Raw genomic sequence first — 20396 nt, 5'->3', positions numbered from 1 at the left:
TGCAAGTGAGTGGGCTGAAAAGTACAGCATAAAGAATATATTGGGGTGCCTGGGTGACTCAGTCGGTTAGGCACCTGACTTCAGCTCAGGTCATGATCTCACAGTCTGTGAGTTCGAGCCCCGCGTCGGGCTCTGTGCTGACAGCTAGGAGCCTGGAGCCTGCTTCAGATTGTGTGTGAGTGTCTGTTTCTTTCTAACTCTCCCCTGCTCATCCTTTATCTCTCTCTGTCTCAAAAATAAATAAAAACATTAAAAAAAGAATATAGTCAATAATACTGTAATATCTTTGTATGGTGACAGATGGTAGCTATACTTGTGAGCATTTTGTAACATATATAAATGTTGAATCACTATGTTATATACCTAACATTAATATTATATTGTATATCAGATAAAATTCAATAAAAAAATCAGTCTGTTTTTAAAAGCAAACCACTACAGAAGAGATGATGGGTTTTTTTTTAAGTTTATTAATTTTTGAGGGAGAGAGAGAGATTGTGTGCACGAGTTGAGGAGGGGCAGAAAGATCCCAAGCAGGCTCCACACTGTCAACACAGAGCCCGAATCAGGGCTTGAACCCACAAAACTGTGAGATCATGACCTGAGCTAAAACCAAGAGTCGGACACTTAACTGACTAAGCTACCCAGGTGCCCCAAAGAATTCGTTTTAAGGAAAGAAAGGAAGAAAAAATGTGGAAATGAATAAAATAATGGCAAAAACGTGAAATAAACATATTGCTTTATGTATTATTTCCTTATTGTATAAACTATTGTTTTATATAATCTATAGAGTTAGAGATTAAAATAAATTAGTGGGCATGTATAGGGAGAATATAAATATATATATCATATATATGTAAATTTATAATTTTGCAAATGCCAAAACAAAAAACCTTATTTAACCTAATTATTCACAAAAACATAAGCAAAATGGATGTTTTCCATCAAGTACATAAAAGAAGGCAAGGGGTCATCTAAAGTATGGCTGTCGGCAATAAACTGGATTGTTGTGTTTTTAGCAAAGATCACTTCCAGTTTAGCTACTACAGATGTGAAGGGTCAGGGTAGCTGGAATGGATCAGGAGGCCAAATTTCTTTATTAACTTATTTATTTTTATTTATTTATTTAGAGAGAGAGACAACGAGAGTGAGAGAGTGTGGGACAGAGGGACAGAGGCGGAGGAGGGAGAGAGAGAGAGAGAGAGAGAGAGAGAGAGAGAGAGAGAATCCCAAGCAGGCTCTGCACTATCAGCACAGAGCCAGATGTGGGGCTTAATCTCACGAGGAGGCCAGGAGTTCTCATCCTGGCCTTGGCACTTATTGGCTATGTGATCCTAATCACTTTACTTAAAAGCTTCAGTTTTCTGGGGGTGCCTGGGTGGCTCAGTCGGTTGAGTGTCTGGCTTCTGCTCAGGTCACAATCTCACGGTTCTTGAGTTCGAACCCCGCGTCGGGCTCTGTGCTGACAGCTCAGAGCCTGGAGCCTGTTTCGGATTCTGTGTCTCCCTCTCTCTGACCCTTCCCTGTTCATGCTCTGTCTCTCTCTGTCTCAAAAATAAATAAACGTTAAAAAAAAAAGTTTCAGTTTCCTGCAATAATGAAACCTACCTATCAAAGTGATAGGATCAAGTACGATAGTGAATGTAAAATTACATAATGTTAGCATAAAATACTAGCCATTAAGAAATACGGTATGATATCTAGTACACAACGCTCCATAACCACCAAGATGTCAGTAGAATTTGAAGCTGAAAAAAGGCTCAAGGAGAGCTTGCAGAAGGTCATTTAGTCCATTCCCTTGCAGGAGTAATTATTTTGATTTATTTTAGTCCTTATTTAGGCACTTGTAGGAAGATTAATTTGTTTGACTGGTATAATTATTCATGCTGTTATGATTTATTAACAGATGAGTCTTTTAAAAATAAGAATATGATATTTTGTGAGGCATTACTGTATACTCTTGCATGGAAAATAACCTCCAATCCTCAAATACGGAGAACATATGGAAAGAAAGAAAATGTGAGTTTTGTTGCTCTTTTCGATTATCAGTCTTTCCTTTGGGACACCCATTCTGGAAATTTTTAATTTCAAAAACTCAGTTTTGGTTCAAAATTGCATATTTCTGTGGGTGAGGTCATTTATTCTAGGGTTTCAATCCTCAAACCTGTATCTCTAGCTCATATCCCTCACTTGAATTCCAGATCTGTAAAGCTGCCTAATGAACATTTCCCAGCCAAATGTCCTATATGTTCCTCCTAGGAAACATGTCCCTACCTGGTTACTCGTTAGAAACTGGAGAGTCCTCACAGATGTCTCTAATCAGTTAAAAGCGGATACCAATGTTACTGCTAAAACAGTGCTTCTCTAAACAAAAACCAGAATCAGATCTATAGATAAAGAAAACAAATTGATGGTTGGTAGAGAGAAGGGGTATAGGGGATTGGCAAAATGGATGAAGGGGAGGTTAAAATACAGTCTTCTAGGGGTGTCTGGGTGACTCAGTAGGTTAGGCATCTAAGTGCTAATTTGGCTCAGGTCATGATCTCAGGCTTTGTGGGACTGAGCCCCGCGTTGGGTTCTGCACCGACTGTGCAGAGCCTGCTTGGAATTCTCTCTCTCCCTCTCTCTCTCTCTCTCTCTCTGCCTGTCTCCTGCTTGAATGTTCTCTCTGTCTCTCTCAAAAATAAATAAATATAAATAAACATTAAAAAAGTACAGTCTTCCAGGTATGAAATGAGTAAGTCACAGGAATAAAAGATACAGCATGTAAAAGATATGTAGTCAATGATACTGTAATAGTGGTATATGGTTGGCAGATGGTAGTTACACTTGTGAGCACAGCATAATGAAGTTGAATCACTACGCTGTACACCTGAAACTTATGTAACATAGCGTATCAATTACACTCGAATAAGAAAATAAAAGAGAATACTGCTTCTCAACCACAGGTGATCTCCCTAGGGCCTCCAGAGGACATCTGACAATATCTGGAGACACTTCCGTCTGTCACAAATTGGGGGGCTCAGAGTGGGGGAGAAAGACTGCTATTGGCATTTAGTGAGGAGAGGCCAGACATGCTGCTATGGATCCTACAATGCAAATGATATCCCTCCGCGAGAATGAGTTATCTTGTCCAAAGTATCAACCATGCTGAAACAGAGAAATCTTGCTCTGTTGTTTCTTGAATGTAAGCTCTTCAAGAAAGAGTCATTTCTGTATGCTCAGTATCTGGACGGTGGATGGTACACGCGTATTTACTGAAGAAAGTAAAAAAAAAAAAAAAAAAAAAAAAAAAAAAAAAAAAAAAGAATTCACGTACTATTCCCCTTGTCTTTATCCCCAAAGCTCCGCCTTCCTTGTTTCCTAGCCTGGACTACTGTATTAACCCCTGCTTGTTGTTCTCCTTGTCTACATGGTCCCCGGGGCTGTGTCTTATTGATCTTTATGTATCAAGGCCCAGAAAGCAGTAAGGGCTCAATAAATCTTTGCTTTATTAGCCTTAGCACAGACATTTTAAATAGAAACTAATAAGAATTTATAAGAATTTTTGGCAGGTTTCTGCTAACATACTAATACCATAAGAAAAATGTATCTGATCGCTTAGAATAGTTACACCTGTATGAAGTAGTGTAGCTATCTGATATTAGGTCTATTCTATTCATAATCTTTAATTTTTGCGTGACTCTGTTTCTCCTTATTTTCTATAGGGGAAGACTGCAAAATACTTGTAAGGGCCAAATGATCACATCTTTCCCCTAACTCAGTGACAAGCCACGATTACATACTGTGATCTTGGTCGGCTAGGAACTGAGAACATTCCTTTCTCCCTAATTTTCCTTGGACCTGCTTAAGCAAATCTTTAAGAGGCTGCTATCTTAATAAGAGATCCAGATTCAAGTCTAAGGGGAAAAATCAAGGAAACTTGATCATTTGCTAAAAAAGAGCTGATATTTGGCTGGTAGTCTTAAAAATGAACTCAGATCTCCCCATTCTATCCAAACATGAACAAAACAGCATTACATATATAGCCATCCAAACAAGTAATACCTTTAAATAAGGTAAAGAACAATCATAATTTTTTCTTACGTGCAGAATACCATTTTCCCCACCTCATTTCTCAAGTGGGTGACAGAAAATAATTTGTTTTAAAATTTACAGACACTTCATCAACACATGCTGTCTGTTCTAGGTCTTGATCTGTTCTCATCAGGGAGTCTTTTCTACAAGGTTAAGAAAATTGCAAATTTGAACTTTCTTCGGGCTTAGTTGTGAAGAAATTTCCCTCTTCACCAGACTATTCCTTCAACACTGCCTTGTTATCTCTGAACTTTCTGAGACTCACAGTGTTTCTCTCAGAGTCCCCAGTGTTAACCTTGTTTTCTGGGACTAGCGGATCCCTGCCCTTTGATGTTGGGATCCCGAAGATTTCATCTTGAAGCCACCCCACTCTTTTCTCTTCAGAAAACCCTCTCGAGGGGAGAGTGTCACTTGTCTGAATTTGGGAACCTTTCTTTGGAAAAACCACCTCTCTCTGGTGAGTTGCCATCTTCCCATGGCTGTGACAGCAAGAGGGTTCCTCATTTTCCAAACATCCAGTTTCCTTTGTTCATTGAACCTCCTTACAGAAGAACACCCCTTGTGAAGGAATTTAGGTCTGCCCATTCCTTCCAGTTATGGTGACGGTAATATCAACAAACACCCACTCCCATGTGGAGTGAGGTCAGAGAGAATGGAACTTCAGACTACGAAGGAACATAGTAAAATACTTGTTTGAGACGCCTACCTCTACGGCAAGACTCTCAAAGGGGTGTGTGAGTAGATATGAGAGAGGCTGAATACACACCAACCTCTGAGCTTGGGCAAAGGTGTAGGTGGCTGAGTGGATCCAACCCAAACAGATTAAGATGTCTTGGGCAATAAGCATTTCAAGAAAGACAGTGATAAATTAAAGGTATTTCTCCAAAATCTGGGACTACATCACGTCTATAAAACTAGAAAGGGGGGGAATCCTCACAAAATAGGATGAAATTGACCTTCCTGTCAGCCAAATGGCTGATTCCCTTTCAGCTTATCGGCAAATTTAATTTTGTTTAGAACAAATAAAGTTGGTGAAAATAAACAAACAAACAAAATCCAATCCTTCTTAGTAATTCTTAAATTGGTGGTAGGACACACAAATGGATACAATGCATACTGTTTTAAAAGTAGGAAGATAATGACCACTGTTTGGATCAATTTTTACTCATCATATGAAATTTCACACCACATTAACATATACCATGGCATTTTTAAATGGCTTATTATAAAGGAGAATGGACTAAAAAAGAAAACTTATGAGATACAAGTAATGCTGTAGCCCAGTCATGACACTGAGGATACAAGGCTACTTCGACAGTAATTAACTGTGAAAAGGACCTGTGAAATGGGAAGTAACTTCTCTTAGCTTAGGGTTAACAAAATCCAGAAGTCAAGTTATTTGTGGTTCAACATGGAGTTAATACCTTAGTGTCTTTGAAGTAGGAAGACACTGGAGAAAAGCCCCAGGTGCCTTTTGGAAAAAAAGATCCTTGCCCAAACTGAAAGGCACTTGAAATCTCTTCCTAACATTCTTTTCTCCTTGTATCATCAATTTCATCTGCTTTCCCCCCAAAACTGCTTTAGAGAATGATCTGATATAATTAACTTATACCAGAGTGTAAAATATAAGTGTTCCTTCTCCCAGGAACCCGAGCAATTCAAATCTTCTCTACTGTTGGGGAATGAAAGGATCAGTTTAGAACTGGGTTTGGAGTCCAGTTTAGCTGCTTACTTTCCATGTGACCTCTGGGCCACTTAACCTCAGTGAGCCTCAGTTTTCTAGTCTATAAGCAGGGGTGATGGTAGTAATGAATACAGCCTTTAGGGCAAAGTTCTTTGGATTAAATTAATTCAACAATTTTTCACCGAATGCCTATCGAATCTCCAGGCATTGTTATAGCTGCCGGAATATAGGAGTGACATCGAAACAGACAAAGTCCTTGTGCTCAAGAAACTTACATGCTAAATGAAGAAAGGTAAACATAAACTCACGGACAAAGAAATGTATCATGCCAGGAGGGAGAAGTGCTATGGAGAAAAATCAAGTATGGTGGTTGCGGTGGGAAAGCTCATGGGGAGCAGATGTCAAGCAAGAGCTTCTCTGAAAAGGTAACATTTGAGCAGACACCTGAAGGGAAAAATGGAGTGAGCCACACGAATTTTAGGCAGAGGAAAACAACGCAGGCAGAAGGAAGAGCAAATGTCAAGGTTCTGTGAAAGCAGTATACTTACAGTACCTGAGTCAAGAGTGATTGTGATTTTTGAAATATGTGTATTCATTTTTGAAAGCGAGAGCGAGCGAGTGAGGGAGGGGCAAAGAGAGTGGGAGACTGAGGATCTAAAGCAGGCTCCGTGTTGACACCAGAGAGCCTGATGTGGGGCTTGAACTCATGAACCACGAGATCATGACCTGAGCCAAAGTCGGACACTTAACCTACAGGGCCACCCAGGTGCCCTGAGCGACAGCGGTTTTGAAAAGTATATTGCGATTTTACAAGGTTTTGTGTGCTTTTACTCAGTGAGTTGGGAATCACTGAAAAGCTTTAGGCAAAGAACTGATATATCTGACGTATTATAAAAGGACCATTTGGTATAGGAGTGCACACAGCAGAAGGGATAACAGAAGCAGGGATACAAGACAGGAGACTTCCACAATAATCTGGGGAAGGGGAGCAACTGATGCTAGTTTGGGCCAGAGTGTTTGTTACTAGGGAGAGGTGATGAGAAATGGTTAGAGTCTGGATTTATTTTGAATATTTATCTAAGCCAGTGAGACTGGGCCTGGCTAGGGTGTTTGAGAGTAGTTAAAAAGGACTGCAAAGTTTTTACCTTTAGCCACTAGAAAAATGGAATTCTCTTTAATTGAGATGGGGAAGACGGGAGGAGCCGGTTTGGCAGGAGTGGGATGGGGCTGTGCAATCAATGGTTTGCTTTTGGACCTGTTAGGTTTGAGATGACTGTTGATGTTAAACTGGAGATGCCAAAAAGGCAATTCAATATGTATGAAAGCACTTAATTCACAGCCAGGCTTTGTATAAATGTATGAACTCAGGTTAAACAAGTTAATTCATGTTACTCCACAATGTGTGTATTCTATCCCCAAGGCCAGAGCAAATGAGTGGGAAACTGCATTTACGTATGTAAACCATGGCTCCTTCTCAAAACCTGACACACCATCAACTTGTTCGAGCAACAGCAAAAACAGAAACAACAATAAAAACAAGTAAATAATAATAACCTAATTCAAATAAAAAGCAAAACTCCTCGTTGAACTTGTTTTAGGTATAGATCTCACTCTGGCTTTCAAATGCTTAATATCATTGCTCCTTCCTATAACTAATTAGCTACTTTATTCACGACTAGCCTTGTGCCGTCAATTTAAGGTTAAACTCTAATGAGGGTAATAAAATACAGATTTTGAAAATATGATGGACCTAAATTATCAATTTCATTGCCTGAAAGCAGTTAAGACTCTTCTTATTTGATGATGTTTCATTAGTAAGCAATGTTATAGTTAGATTTAAAAAAAACCCATAAAACATAAAATATGCTCTGAAACGACTGCTAAGATTATTTCTAAATATATTGATAAAATTTGTTATGAAAAACAAATTACATTAAAAAGCTTTTAGGTATTATTAAATTAAAGAGCTTTCTTTTACTCACACAAATACTTTTATGCATGCACTCAGTTTTTAAAACATTTTAGGCACAGATTTTATCATTCCTTTTTGGAAAATACCTACCGGCAGATACCGTCTTGCCATTACCAAAGAAAACAGTGTTTTCCAGTAAAAGATATGAACACTGACAGCATGTTTGACTTGTGCACAGGCTGCCTGAGACACTAAACTGACAAACATACTTCATTCTACCTACCTACCTACTCTTAAATCTGTTTTAAAATGCCCACTTACTTTTTATAAGAATATGCAGATCCACAGGGAGACAGAAAAAAAATCAAATCTGAAAGGGCTACCTCTACGCATTTCTGCTGTAAAAACAAAGATCTGACCTGTTACCTAAGATGACTAAGTTGGCACGTATTGTCATCAGAATCTCTGAGACACAATATGCTGCACACAGGGTGTCACAATATTTGCAAAGTGTTTTCAGTAGAAAAAGAGAATACAGAAATAAAACAATATAGAAATAAAACATATCCTATTATTTTGCTTCTGAATTTCTCAAGTATGCTTGTTAATTTTATTTGGTGTATAACTTTCAGGGAAAGATTTTCATATTATTCACAAAAAGAGAAAAAGCTGGACAAGAGTATATGTGAAAACCTCCACATCTCCCAACTTTTCCTCTATTGGTCTGGCAAAGATTTAAAAAGACTAAGAATCCTCAGAGCTGAGCAGACTGAAGGGAGGTACTGTACTCTTCACTATGTTGATGGCCATGATGTAAACTGATACAATTTTTCTGGAGGGCAATTTGTCAGCCCTTAACAAAATTTTACAGATATAAACCTATCTACTCAGAAGTTCCATGTCAATCAATTTAGCCTCAGGAAATAATTATACAAGTATAGGAAATATGTAATTGTAAGGATATTCATCACATCAATGATTATAACAGAAATACTGGCAACAGCTTAAATGTCCAATAACAGGAAATTAAATTTGGCATATATATACAATGGAATACCCTGTAGCCTCAATAATTCTATTGCAACCACATATTTATTGAGCAATATTAAGTGTTTGGTGAAAACAGAATATTAGGCAAAAAGTAATTCTAAAAGCAGGAGCAATAGGGCCCAATATTTATTTATATGTTTGTGAGTATGCATACAACATTTATATGCAGAGAACAAAAGTCTCAAAGGAGATATACAAAATGGCGTGAATAATTAATTTTTGGGTTAGGATTATAGGTATTAACATTTTTTCCTTTTGCTTATTTTCAATTACTTTTTATTCTATAACAAATATGTAGACTTTGTAGAGTAAAGAACATTAAAATATTTACACACTGGACTTATAAAAAAGTATAGGTTTTGAGCACAGGAGTAATTATAATATGAATAGGAAAATGTAATCCCCAATAAGATAAAAAGCAATTTCTAGTTTACAAATAAATAGATATCTGAATTATAACACTGAAATATATGTCTATACTGAAAAAAATACAGTATTAAAAAGCTTTGGGATATACCAGAAATTAAAAAGCTTTTGGATATGCTTTTCTTTTGGCCATATTATTCTTAGATAGTTTCATTAAATGGATATTTTCCCATAGAAATAATATTATCATTGATGGCTAAATATTCACCTGAAGACTTGGCATCAGATACCACAGATACAATTAACAAGGCTGTACAAACAAGAATGCTGTAGCTTTAGTAAGACAGCATAAACATATTGATTATACAAAATTAATGCAGTGAGAATCGTACTCGGATGCAGCATTTCCAAATGTAACTAGTACTTGACCTATTTAAAACCAGCATACTAAATTTAATGGACATTAAATACTCAATTAAAAATTGTTTTGCTTGCCTTAGTAAAATTTAGATGGATTTTGGAAGAAATGATTGGAATGGCTTGTCTGATTTTGAAAAATCAGCTAGTGGAGTGTGGGATTTTCAAACTAAAGAAGTCCTACTCCCAAAAGTTCCTATGGCTTGAAGAGGCATCCAAATCACTCCACTGACATTTACATGATGTATTTGAGCAGTGTAGTATTTATTTTTTCCCACATTTTAAGTGGTAGAGGTTTATTTATTGATATTTTTCAACTGAAAAACATGGCTAAATGGCTTATTATGTCAAAGTATTTATTTTGAGCATGAGGGCATTTAAAGTCCTCACTTAGGATTCCAAGTGTAAGATTTTGGGGAAAAGTCATCTCATAGATCCCATTACGCTATATTCTAATTTTATGGTATGGATATCTGATAACCATTAGGCAGCCAGTCAGATTTATTTGTGAACATCTGGCCTCACTAACACTTCTCTCTGACACCTACTACTATCTGGGTTCATTCTTCAGAGTATTGGGAAATGGCTCATTAATCAAACTATGTGGCTAAGACTGATGTAAAAAGAACAAAGGGTGATGGCAACAGAGGAAAAGCACCAAGAAAATGCCAAATGCAGACTACTTAGAATAATAGGAGACTAGGAAGACATGGACATGGTACCCGCAAAACTATTAATAAAAGTGTTTGTTTTAGTTAACAGCTTTCAAGACACCCACAACCCCCTCCCCCCACCGAAGAGCATATCTGTCTACAAAATCTGGTTTCTAAAACTGATAAATTAGGGGATAATAATTTGCTCTGAAAAACTTCCCACGGGTGCACATTTAAGTGTGCATTTGAATTGTGATTTGAGTTACCAAAGTTTGATTTTTCCTTTGTCCTAAGAGATTGTTTAATCAAATTTATTCAGTGGTGGAGCTTAATTTTTTTCTGGTAATATTCTGATAGGTAATAATTCAGCTTTTTTAAAAACAGAAATATTAGCAAATAGTTACTCCCAGGAAAGGGAAGCCCACTGTCTCTGAAGTCGAGCTATTCAAAAGCAGACTGTACAGCTGTGGATCAGATATTCCCCATAAGAATTAACATCTACTTCCCTGTGACACCCTCCTGTGTCTATTTTTGTCCCATCCAGCCATCCAGAGTAAGGTCTAAACCCTAACCCACACCACAGTTCCTGAAACATTTGAGGACAGATACCACATTCCTCCTAGGTTAACATCTCCAGGTTAACAGCGGAAAGTACATGGTCTGTAAAGTCAGATTTCAGTAAATTCTTGGTTGTCTACCGGAAACCTCTCTAAGCCTCACCTAAGTTTCCTCATCTGTGAAAGGGAACATCTAACGCTTTGTGGGGTGTTTTAGAAAAGAAAGGAGTTGGCACGGCTGATGTCCACTGTAGTGTTTTACCCAACGAAGCAGCTCAGGAATGTGGATGACTCTTTCCCCAGCTTAATCTTGTTTATTCTTCTTAAAATGAAGAGCTTAGAAGTGAATGAAGCCCTCCAGATACAGTGCAACTGGTGCAGAGTTCTGGGGATCGTAGTCCTGAAAATGTCACCGTAAGGCTTCAGGAACCTTAAGTTCCCAAAGAATTTCAGTCAGCTAAAAGCCCACAAGTTTTATTTACATGAACATGAAGTAGGTCTCTCTTTCCTGTCTTGTATCATGATTTCCTTCTAATTCTCACTGAAATACTACACATTTAGTCATGTTAAATTCCATCCTGTTAGTTTCAGGCCATTCTTGCAGTCCATCCAAGCCTTTCTGGAAACAATTATTTTATCTAACTTATCAGTTCCCCCTTCCAGCTTAAATCTACACATTTCTGTCATGCCGAACGTGGATAAGCCCACAGGTTTTCTGAGATGCGTATTTCGGATGTAGAGAACAGCCTGCACCAGACTCACAGGCTGCACAACTCCCTGATCTGAACTTTTCCTCCTCTTCCCTGCTCTGTCCTTCCTCTACTGAACAGGCTGTCCGAGAAAGGTCCTCGCATCACTGGCAGTGCGGGAACTACTCCAGGTGATTTATGGGCTCGGTCCCAGTAGAATGAAACACATAAGGTTCCCTTCCAGTAAAAGGAGAAAGTAAATATTAGACACACTACTGCTTCGTCACTGAAAACCAACCTAATGCAGGAATGGGGGGTCACTGGTGCCACCAGCTCTGTCAGCTTGGATAAAATGTATTGTGTGATGTAGAAAAGAACATGGGCTTTGGACTCCAATTTCCTGGGTTCAAATACGGACACCACTATTTGCATGCTGTGTAATACTAGGACAGTTACTTAGTTTCTCTGTGCCTTGGTTTCTTCTTTAGTAAAATTATACTTGTTACTTTTGCTTTGATATCCAAGCATCAGTGGAAACGAAGGAAGGAAGAGAGGGAAAAAAGGGAGTAAAGGTAAGAGGGAGGGAGAGGAATTACAGAAATTCATGGTAAAGGCAGTTTTATTTTCACTTTTTAAAACTGTGCACTCCAACATACATCTCAAGTAAGTTTTATTTCCCTCTGCAATGAGGGGTTAAGTCAGGTCAAATAAGAATTCTTTTCTGGTGGCCAATGCACAGAGTCAGTATTTTTAGGGTCTTTTCCTTTTCAAAGTGGAGAATGAATTAAAACCCATCAAATCATCAAATGACTGACTTACAGACAGTAGAAAGGAATGTGAAGAATTCTTAAAGTGTATAGTTTTGTCTTAAATAAGTGTAAATTTCCTATGTTCATTAATTAGTCATTTACATTAACCATTACAAATACTTCTTTACTAAATTCTCTTGGCATCATTTTTCAGCCTTTGTGGGTCACACTTTCCATTCTAGCGCATGTGTAGTTCATGTGAGCAGCTGAACTTTCAAAACTCAAAACTCCACAGCTGGAGTACCCTAAGTACCCTAAGACTTGAGTGGTGGGACTCCCTCTGCATTTAGTCTGGCTCCTGGGCTCGGTTCTGGCTCCAGCTTCAGGCTGTGTCTGGTTTTCTGGGTTCCAGGGCTGGCACAGGCCCAATCTCACTCACCTAGTTCCACCCATTACATGCTGTTTTATGTTACATTACAACATAAACCACAGAAAGGAGACGCTGAGAAAGGATGAGAAAAATCAATGAAATATGAGTGAGGGGCTGGGGTAGGGATATAGCCTATAATTTTTCACATTGTTTCCTTTTAAATACAATTAGCCCTGGAAATCTGTCTGTGTTAACAGAATAGACATGCATTCCTAGATATGTATATTTAAGAATATGTATATGTGTATACATATACAACAGTACATATTGCTAAAAATGGATGAATACTTCATACTGACCTTAGGGGGTTTAAACGGATAGTCTGGTGAAAAGGTAATGTCAAGAAAGAACACCCCTCCTTCATAGACAGATCCTGGGGGTCCCAATATAGTTGACCTCCATTCATAAATGTTGTCTCCTTTGGGTCCAGCACTGAAATAAGACATACAAATGAAATGTGCTTAGAGATTATGTAAACCCTGAAATTAAAAAAAAATTCTATTTTGGTAACAATAAATTGAGCAATTGCAATAAAACACAACAAGTAGGATAATTCTATATGATGGTTCACTTGTCAGTATCATCAATATTCTATAAAGAAAAGATGTTGGTATTACTTAATAAAACAGAATCAGGAAGATTCTGTTTTGCCATCCACAATCCTGTACCTATTGAACAAAAGATTCCTAGGACCAAAGACCAGAGGTAGAAGCACAAATGTTTAATAAAGCATGAAATTATTTGTGAGGTCTTAAAAAAGATGATTTGGTCATAGAGTGAAAGAGACAAATATCTGAAGACAGAAGGGCCACTAGAGAAAATAAAGTCTAATAAAAAATAGTCTAATCTGTCTGTTAACAACTGAGAATACAAATGAGGTTCACAGAGATCAGTAAATGTTCATCAGCCATAAAATTCAGCTCAAGTATCACATCCCACGTGAATCTTCCTCTTTTCTCTTTTCCCGCCAAAGAATCTGCTCCCTTGGCCCTCATGTATCATGAATAGTGTGGCCTGTAGAAAACAAGATGTATTTCATTTTATAACAATGTTTTTAATTAATAAATGTTTTAAAGTAAGTTCTAGGCCCAACGTGGGGCTTGAACTCACAACCACGAGATCCAGAGTTGCAGGCCCTACCAACTGAGCCAGACAGGCACCCCCATAACTGTATTTTTAAAGTGTTTACTTTTTCTGCCACTCCCTAGAAGTTCCTTGAGGAATAGATTTTTGCCCCGTCTTAAGGCCTAGTAAGTACATTTTGTTCGATGATGATACATTAATAGGAAAGCAAGTGAAGCCACATGGCGAGTAGCGGTAAACATCTGTCTCTGACTCTGAGAAACTCGCTGAGGAAACTAATGCCCACATGAGTCACATGAATTGCAATCTCTCAGGTGAACAAAAGGACAAAATGAGATTATAATTCAGCTTTTCAGTGTTCTTTTTGCTACATCAAGCTAATACCTACATCTAATAGCCACAAATTACCCTCATGTCCAGTAGCAAACCCTTTGGGGAGGATTTTATTGTCAACAAAGATTTAGTTACTACTCTTTCTTATTTTGAAATTAGTTTAGATCTACAAAAACTTCATTGTTGAGCAGTGTAGCACAAAAGCATGCATCTTAATTAAGTTGGGATATGCACTGGAAATGCAAGGATAGTTTAATAATAGAAAATCATTAATGTAATTTACCTAAGATATTAAAGTTGGAAAAAAAAGGCATAATCTCAGTGGGTGCAGGAAAAGCACTCAATAGGCTTCAATAATAGCCATTTATGACAAAGAAGCTTTTTAGCAAAAGTGGAATAGACAGAAACTTCTTTAACCTGATAAAGAATATCTACCAAAAACCTCACAGCAACTAATATATTCAGTGGCAAAATACCAAAAGTATACCCTTTAAAAATTGAGGAACAAGATAAGGTCGCCCACTACATATACTTCTAATCAATACTGTATTAGAGAACATATCCATCAAGGTATGGAAGACACAAGGAAGGAAAAAACAAAAGGTATGGACTGAGATGGAAAAAATAAAACTGTGAGCATCTGCAGTATTTATGTACACAAAAAAATCTATATACAATTTATTAAACTTAATAAAAGAGTTTATAAAGTGGCTAGATATAAGATCAATATGAAAAGCCAACTGAATTTCAACACACTAACAACATTAGAAAATATATTTTAAAATATCTTGTAATAGTATTAGAAACACACACACACAAAACCTATGAATAAGTTTCATAAAAATATGTAAGATTTTTTTGAAGAGAATCAAATAAATGGAGAGTTTATGAGTAGGGAGATCCAGCATCCTACAGATGTCAATTTTCCCCATATTGATCCAACGCAATTCCAATCAAAAGTGTAACAGTTATTTAAAAAATGAAACTTGATGGGGAGGCTCGGATGGTTAAGCATCCAACTCCTGATTTCGGCTGAGGTAATGATCTCATGGTTTGTGGGATTGAGCCCTGCATTGGGTTCTGAACTGATAATGAGGAGCCTGCTTGGGGTTCCCTCTCTCTCCCTCTCTCTCTCTCTCTCTCAAAATAAATAAAAATAAACTTATGAAAAAAAATAAACTTGACAACTTGGTTCTAAGATGTGTTTGGAAGCTCAGAGAAAATCATCAAACTTTTCTGCACACTTACAGGAATCTGATATATGTCAGAAGTGATGGGGCTAAGCAAACAGTTTTTGTATATGACAAATAGAAAAACTGGATTTCTACTTCAATAAATATACAAACCCTTGTTGTAGATGGATTAAGCACTTCAATGCAAAAGTCAGAAGTTTAAGAGGTTGCCTAAAGAGAATGGCAAGCCACAAACTAAGAAAAGACTTTTGGATCATATAAAATTGATCAAATTCTAGTGTCCAGTATACGGATTCCTGTGAATCAAAAAGAAAAAGACTAGCAATAACTTAGAAAAGACATAAATAGGCATTTCCAAAAAAGAAGAAACATGAATGGCCAATAATCATATGAAAAATATTCAATTTCATTAAATTATGGAAATGAAAACTTCAAATTACAGTTCAATATTATTTTACACTATATACAGGCAAAAATAAAAGCAAATGACAAAATCAACTGTTGAGGATGTGGAAAAACAAGAACTCCTATACATTGCTGAAGAGTGCTCAATCACTTTGGATAAGAACGTGGACTTTAGGTTGAATCTATATACTCCTGTGTTACAACATTTCAATTGCATTCCTAGGTACATACCACAGAGAAATTTTTACACATGTGCACCAGAAGACATATACAAGAATGTTCATGGAAACACTATTTGTAATAGAAAACTGGAAACAACACAGATGTCCATTGACAGGAAAAGGAATAAATTCATCCAAAGGAATACTACATACAGTGAAAATATACTGATTAACATGGAAAATCTTAAAAATATCAGATCGAATAAAAAAAGCAAGTCTAAAGAAATATATACAATATGATATAGCATTTTCATCAAGTTTAAAAATAACCAAACAAGAACATATATTGTTGAGGACACATACATATGTGGTATGGCAAGAAAATGAAAGAGAACAAAGCTCAAAAGAGTAGTTTCTTGGGTAGAATCAGATGGTGGAGGAGAAGTATCTAGGAGCTGCAATGGTTCTGATGATGGTCTACTTTTCAGTATGTATGGTGGATTCATGAGTTACCTGTTTCATTACTAGGTCTCATAATTTACTTACGTGTTAGATATGTTCTTAGATATGTGCCAAGTTTTTGTATTAAGAACAAGTGTGCCAAAAAAGTCTATCAAAATCATACATGAAGACAGTAACATGCAGCATATGTGCAGTGTGATCCTATTATATAAACTAGAAGTACAAAACAGTATTTTATATATTGTTTGTGGACACACATATATGTCCAAGTCTTTAAAGAAATGAACTAAAAAAGACAGACCTAAATTCATGACAGTGGATGTGCAGGGAACAGGAGAGAGGTGTAGGGTGAGTGATGGGATAGTTCTGAAAATGGGGAATGAAGAAGAGTTTAATCAAACAATTTTTTTAATGTTTATCTTTGAGAGAGAGAGAGACATAGAGTCTGAGCAGGGGAGGGGCAGAGAAAGAGGGAGACACAGAATCCGAAGCAGACTGTGATTTGGTGTGTGAGCTGTCAGCCCAGAGCCTGACGCGGGGTTCAAACTCATGAACCATGAAATCGTGATCTGAGCCGAAGTTGGACACTTAACCGACTGAGCGAGCCACCCAGACTCCCTGAAGCAGAGTTCAATTTTGTCTCTAGTTTCGATCTCTCTTATTTAAAAAGGATGAAGTAAAAAAATAAAATCAGATCACAGTGTATTGTAAAGTGCTGAAATATGTTGAGAAGCAGGGCACGCACCCCTGGCGCATCCTCTTTACCTACCTCTCCTGAAGCTGACAGTGAGGTACAGACAGAATGTACCGAGGCCAGATGACAATAAAGCTTTGGCAACAACAGCTCCTTGTTGCCAGACAAGCTCACTCATTCAGATGAATAATACACATGGTTACGCCTTGAGCTATAATTAGACTCAATATGAATAGATAAGTTTATCAGAAGGAAGAACTTAAAAGTAGAGTAAATTATAGGTTTGTAGTTACAACATTACTTCAAGGAGGATGAAGAAATTTAGTTGAAAAAACACACACAGAACACAGCTATGAAACAATGTGCGTAGACATGTTTCCACAATACCAAGACGCAATTTCTCTGAGTCATTTGAGAAATTTTAAGATGATCTTCCAAGAATGGCCATCACAGTTAATTACATAATTTGGGCTGAGGAGGAACCAAATAGTGCCACCAAGGAAGGGACTCAGAAGCAGAAGTCGGGAGACGTCTCACAAAAGCAGCCGCTGTCTATAAATAATTTACATTTAATTAGTGCACATTTTAGATTTTATTTGGTTCTTAGTCAGAATACCAAATTTTATTGGTTCTTTGAAGTCAGTCAGCTGTCTGTGCAGTTATCAACAATGGATTAAATAACAGAGCTAACATCATTCTGAGTTGGTTTATACCGTCCAAATGTGCCTTTTTAAAGAAAGTACTAGTAGTAATAAACTATATTGAACACAGGGTGGTGTTTCAAAATGCATCTAAGACTTCTATCACTTCTCTGATACATACAGATTAAGTTTTAGCAGGCTGGCCTCCTCTGTGATCTGAGAAGTGGCATTTGTGCACTCCCTCCAAGCCCAAAGCTTATAGTAATGGTTCCTGAATTACACAGCCCTCTGTCCCACTCCCATTTTGTGCTTGTTTTTTTGTTTTTGTTTTTTTAACTTTTATTTTTGAGAGACACAGAGAGACCGAGTGTGAGCGGGGGAGGGGTGGAGAGAGGGAGACACAGAATCCGGAGCAGGCTCCAGGCTCTGAGCTGTCAGCCCAGAGCCTGATGCGGGGCTCAAACTCAGGAACCGTGAGATTATGACCTGAGCCGAAGTCAAAAGCTTAACTGACTGGGCCACCGAGGTGCCCGTTTGTTTGTTTTTTGAAATTTTTTAATATTTATTTTTGAGAGAGAGAGAGAGAGAGAGAGAGAGAGAGAGAGAGAGAGAAAGGCAGACAGAGGGTGAGCAGGGGCGGGGCAGAAAGAGAGAGAGAGAGAGGGAGACACAGAATCCAAAGCAGGCTCTAGGATCTGAGCTGTCAGCAGAGAGCCTGACGATGGTGGGGCGGGGAGAGGGGGGAGGGGAGATTCAGATCATGACCTGAGCCGAAATTTGGACACTTAACTGATTGAACCACCCAGGCGCCCATTTTTTGTTTTTTGAGAGAGAGCATACGCAGGTGTGCACGCGTGGGGCAGGGGCAGAGGGAGAGAGAATCTTAAACAGGCTCCATGCCCACTGTGGAGCCTGACACGGGGTTCAAGTCCATGGCCATGAGATCATGACCTGAGCCAAAATCAAGAGCTGGATGCTTAAACTACTAAGCCACCCAGGTGCCCCAACCCACTCCCATTTTGATATGCCCCAGCTGATAAAACCCTGGGATTAAAGTCCAGAAGTGTGTCGTACAATATGGTAGCCACGTAGCTATTGAGCATTTGAAATGCAGCTAGTTTAAATTCAGATACGCTATAAACTATAAAATACATTCCAAATTTCAATGACAATGTAAAGGAAGGTAAAATACATCATTACTTTTTTGTTAATGACTTGTGGACATGATAATATTTGAGATACACTGGGCTAAAAATATATTAAAACTAACTTTACCTATTTTTATTTTTTTAATGTGGTTACTAGAATATTTAAAATTATATAAGTGGCTCATATTATATTTCTATTGGACAACAGTGTTCTAGAGCAGCGCTAATAAAACTTTGTGTGATAATGAAATGTTTTTGTGCTTATTCTTATTCACCATCGTAATCACTAGCCTCACATGGCCATTAGGCACTTGATATGGATCTAGTGAGAATGAGGAAGTGGATTTTCAATTTCACTTGATTATAATGAATTGAAATCTAGCCCATGTAGCTGGTGGTCATATATATACTGGACAGTACAGACTTAGAAGCTCCAGTAGTCCCTACTGGCCAAATTGTTTTCTTAATATGTCAGAATGACTTGGATTTACATAAAACAGAAGAAAGGACTTTTACATACTTGGATCAAAAAAGTGAGAAGCAGAAGCTGCAGACCGTTTTATATTTTTAGTGATCGTTTCTTCCTTAAGTTGATCAAATAAAAGCTGGTGTCAGAGGACATATGCACTACAGAGTGATGGTGAAGACCATGAATGGGCCTGAGTCAGACTTGCTTGTCGGAATTCCACTCCCACCTGTATACGCCCTGGGTAAATACGTACTCTCCTTATATACTCTTTCCATCTGTCTGTTTCCTCATCTGCAAAATGGGGCAATACAGCACTAACTTTGTGGGACAACTGTGAAGTTTTATCAGAGATGTACTCCCGGAGCTTGGAAAATGGGGCCTGTAAAAGCCCAAATAATAAGCCTCCAAATGATAGCTGCTATTCTAGTCGTTATGCTCTGTGCATGACACAGAAATTCACCAACACACTCAAAAGATTAACTGCCTGATTTTATAAGAAGGGTTTCAACATCCCAGGACTAGAAAACAGGCTGCCAAGACTCACCACCACGACCCTGCAACCTAATCTTAGGATATGTATTCCAATAGGGCAGAACTTTGGAAACCATCAGAAATCCAAGCTGCCACTTCCAGGAAATCCAATTTTTCACCGAACGGAACGTTTATTTAACATCATGATTTTTAGGTATGAGGTTATTTGCAATGTTTTCCCTCTTGCAGTATTTGTAATGATTACTACCCTTAACTTTATTTTCAGATTTTATTTTTTTAAAGAAAAAAGATAAACACAGCTAACAGAATTCTATTTCAAAATAAAATGCAATTAGACAAATCTATTAAAATGCAAGTATCAGTTAGCAAAGTACAAATTAGTTGAATAACCAAAGTTGCCACGTGGACAATTTCTGTCAGAGGATCAACATCGTAAACTGTTCAGCTTTCTGTGCTGCTGCCTACAGAGGATGAGCCCTTCTGTACATGCGAAATGTAACACATCTACAATAAAAATGCTGAAAAGGACTAAGCGCTGTCTTTATTTAAGATCATAAGTTGTTTTAAATACATCTGAATGTTTTCAATGTGCTGTGCCCCAGCTGTGACTCTAAGACCAAGAAATTTTGGCTGTGTCTGCTGCCTTTTCATTTAACACTGACTCTGAGATAGAGAAAGAGTAAGGAAGCCCAGGCAACGTAAGAATTCTGGCTCCATGGGACAAGGAACTT

General features: G+C 37.8%; 1 protein-coding gene across 5 annotated transcripts in view; it reads right to left on the bottom strand.

Annotated features, from left to right (window-relative positions):
• The window catches only part of UBE2E2 (ubiquitin conjugating enzyme E2 E2), a 369725-nt gene that overhangs the window by 75707 nt on the left and 273622 nt on the right, over positions 1-20396 (bottom strand). For 4 of the 5 annotated variants that reach the window (XM_053903849.1, XM_053903851.1, XM_053903850.1 and 1 more), the window contains one exon: positions 12884-13016. The exons of the other annotated variant lie outside the window; for it this stretch is intronic. In XM_053903849.1, coding sequence (XP_053759824.1) covers positions 12884-13016 — 133 coding nt within the window. The remainder of the gene's footprint in view (positions 1-12883; positions 13017-20396) is intronic. 5 annotated transcript variants of the gene reach the window in all.

The sequence above is a fragment of the Panthera pardus genome, unplaced genomic scaffold (genome assembly GCF_024362965.1).
Source record: "Panthera pardus isolate Hobbes unplaced genomic scaffold, ASM2436296v1 HiC_scaffold_16, whole genome shotgun sequence".
NCBI classification, from domain to species: Eukaryota; Metazoa; Chordata; class Mammalia; order Carnivora; family Felidae; genus Panthera; species Panthera pardus.
This window is presented reverse-complemented; position numbering and strand designations above follow the sequence as displayed.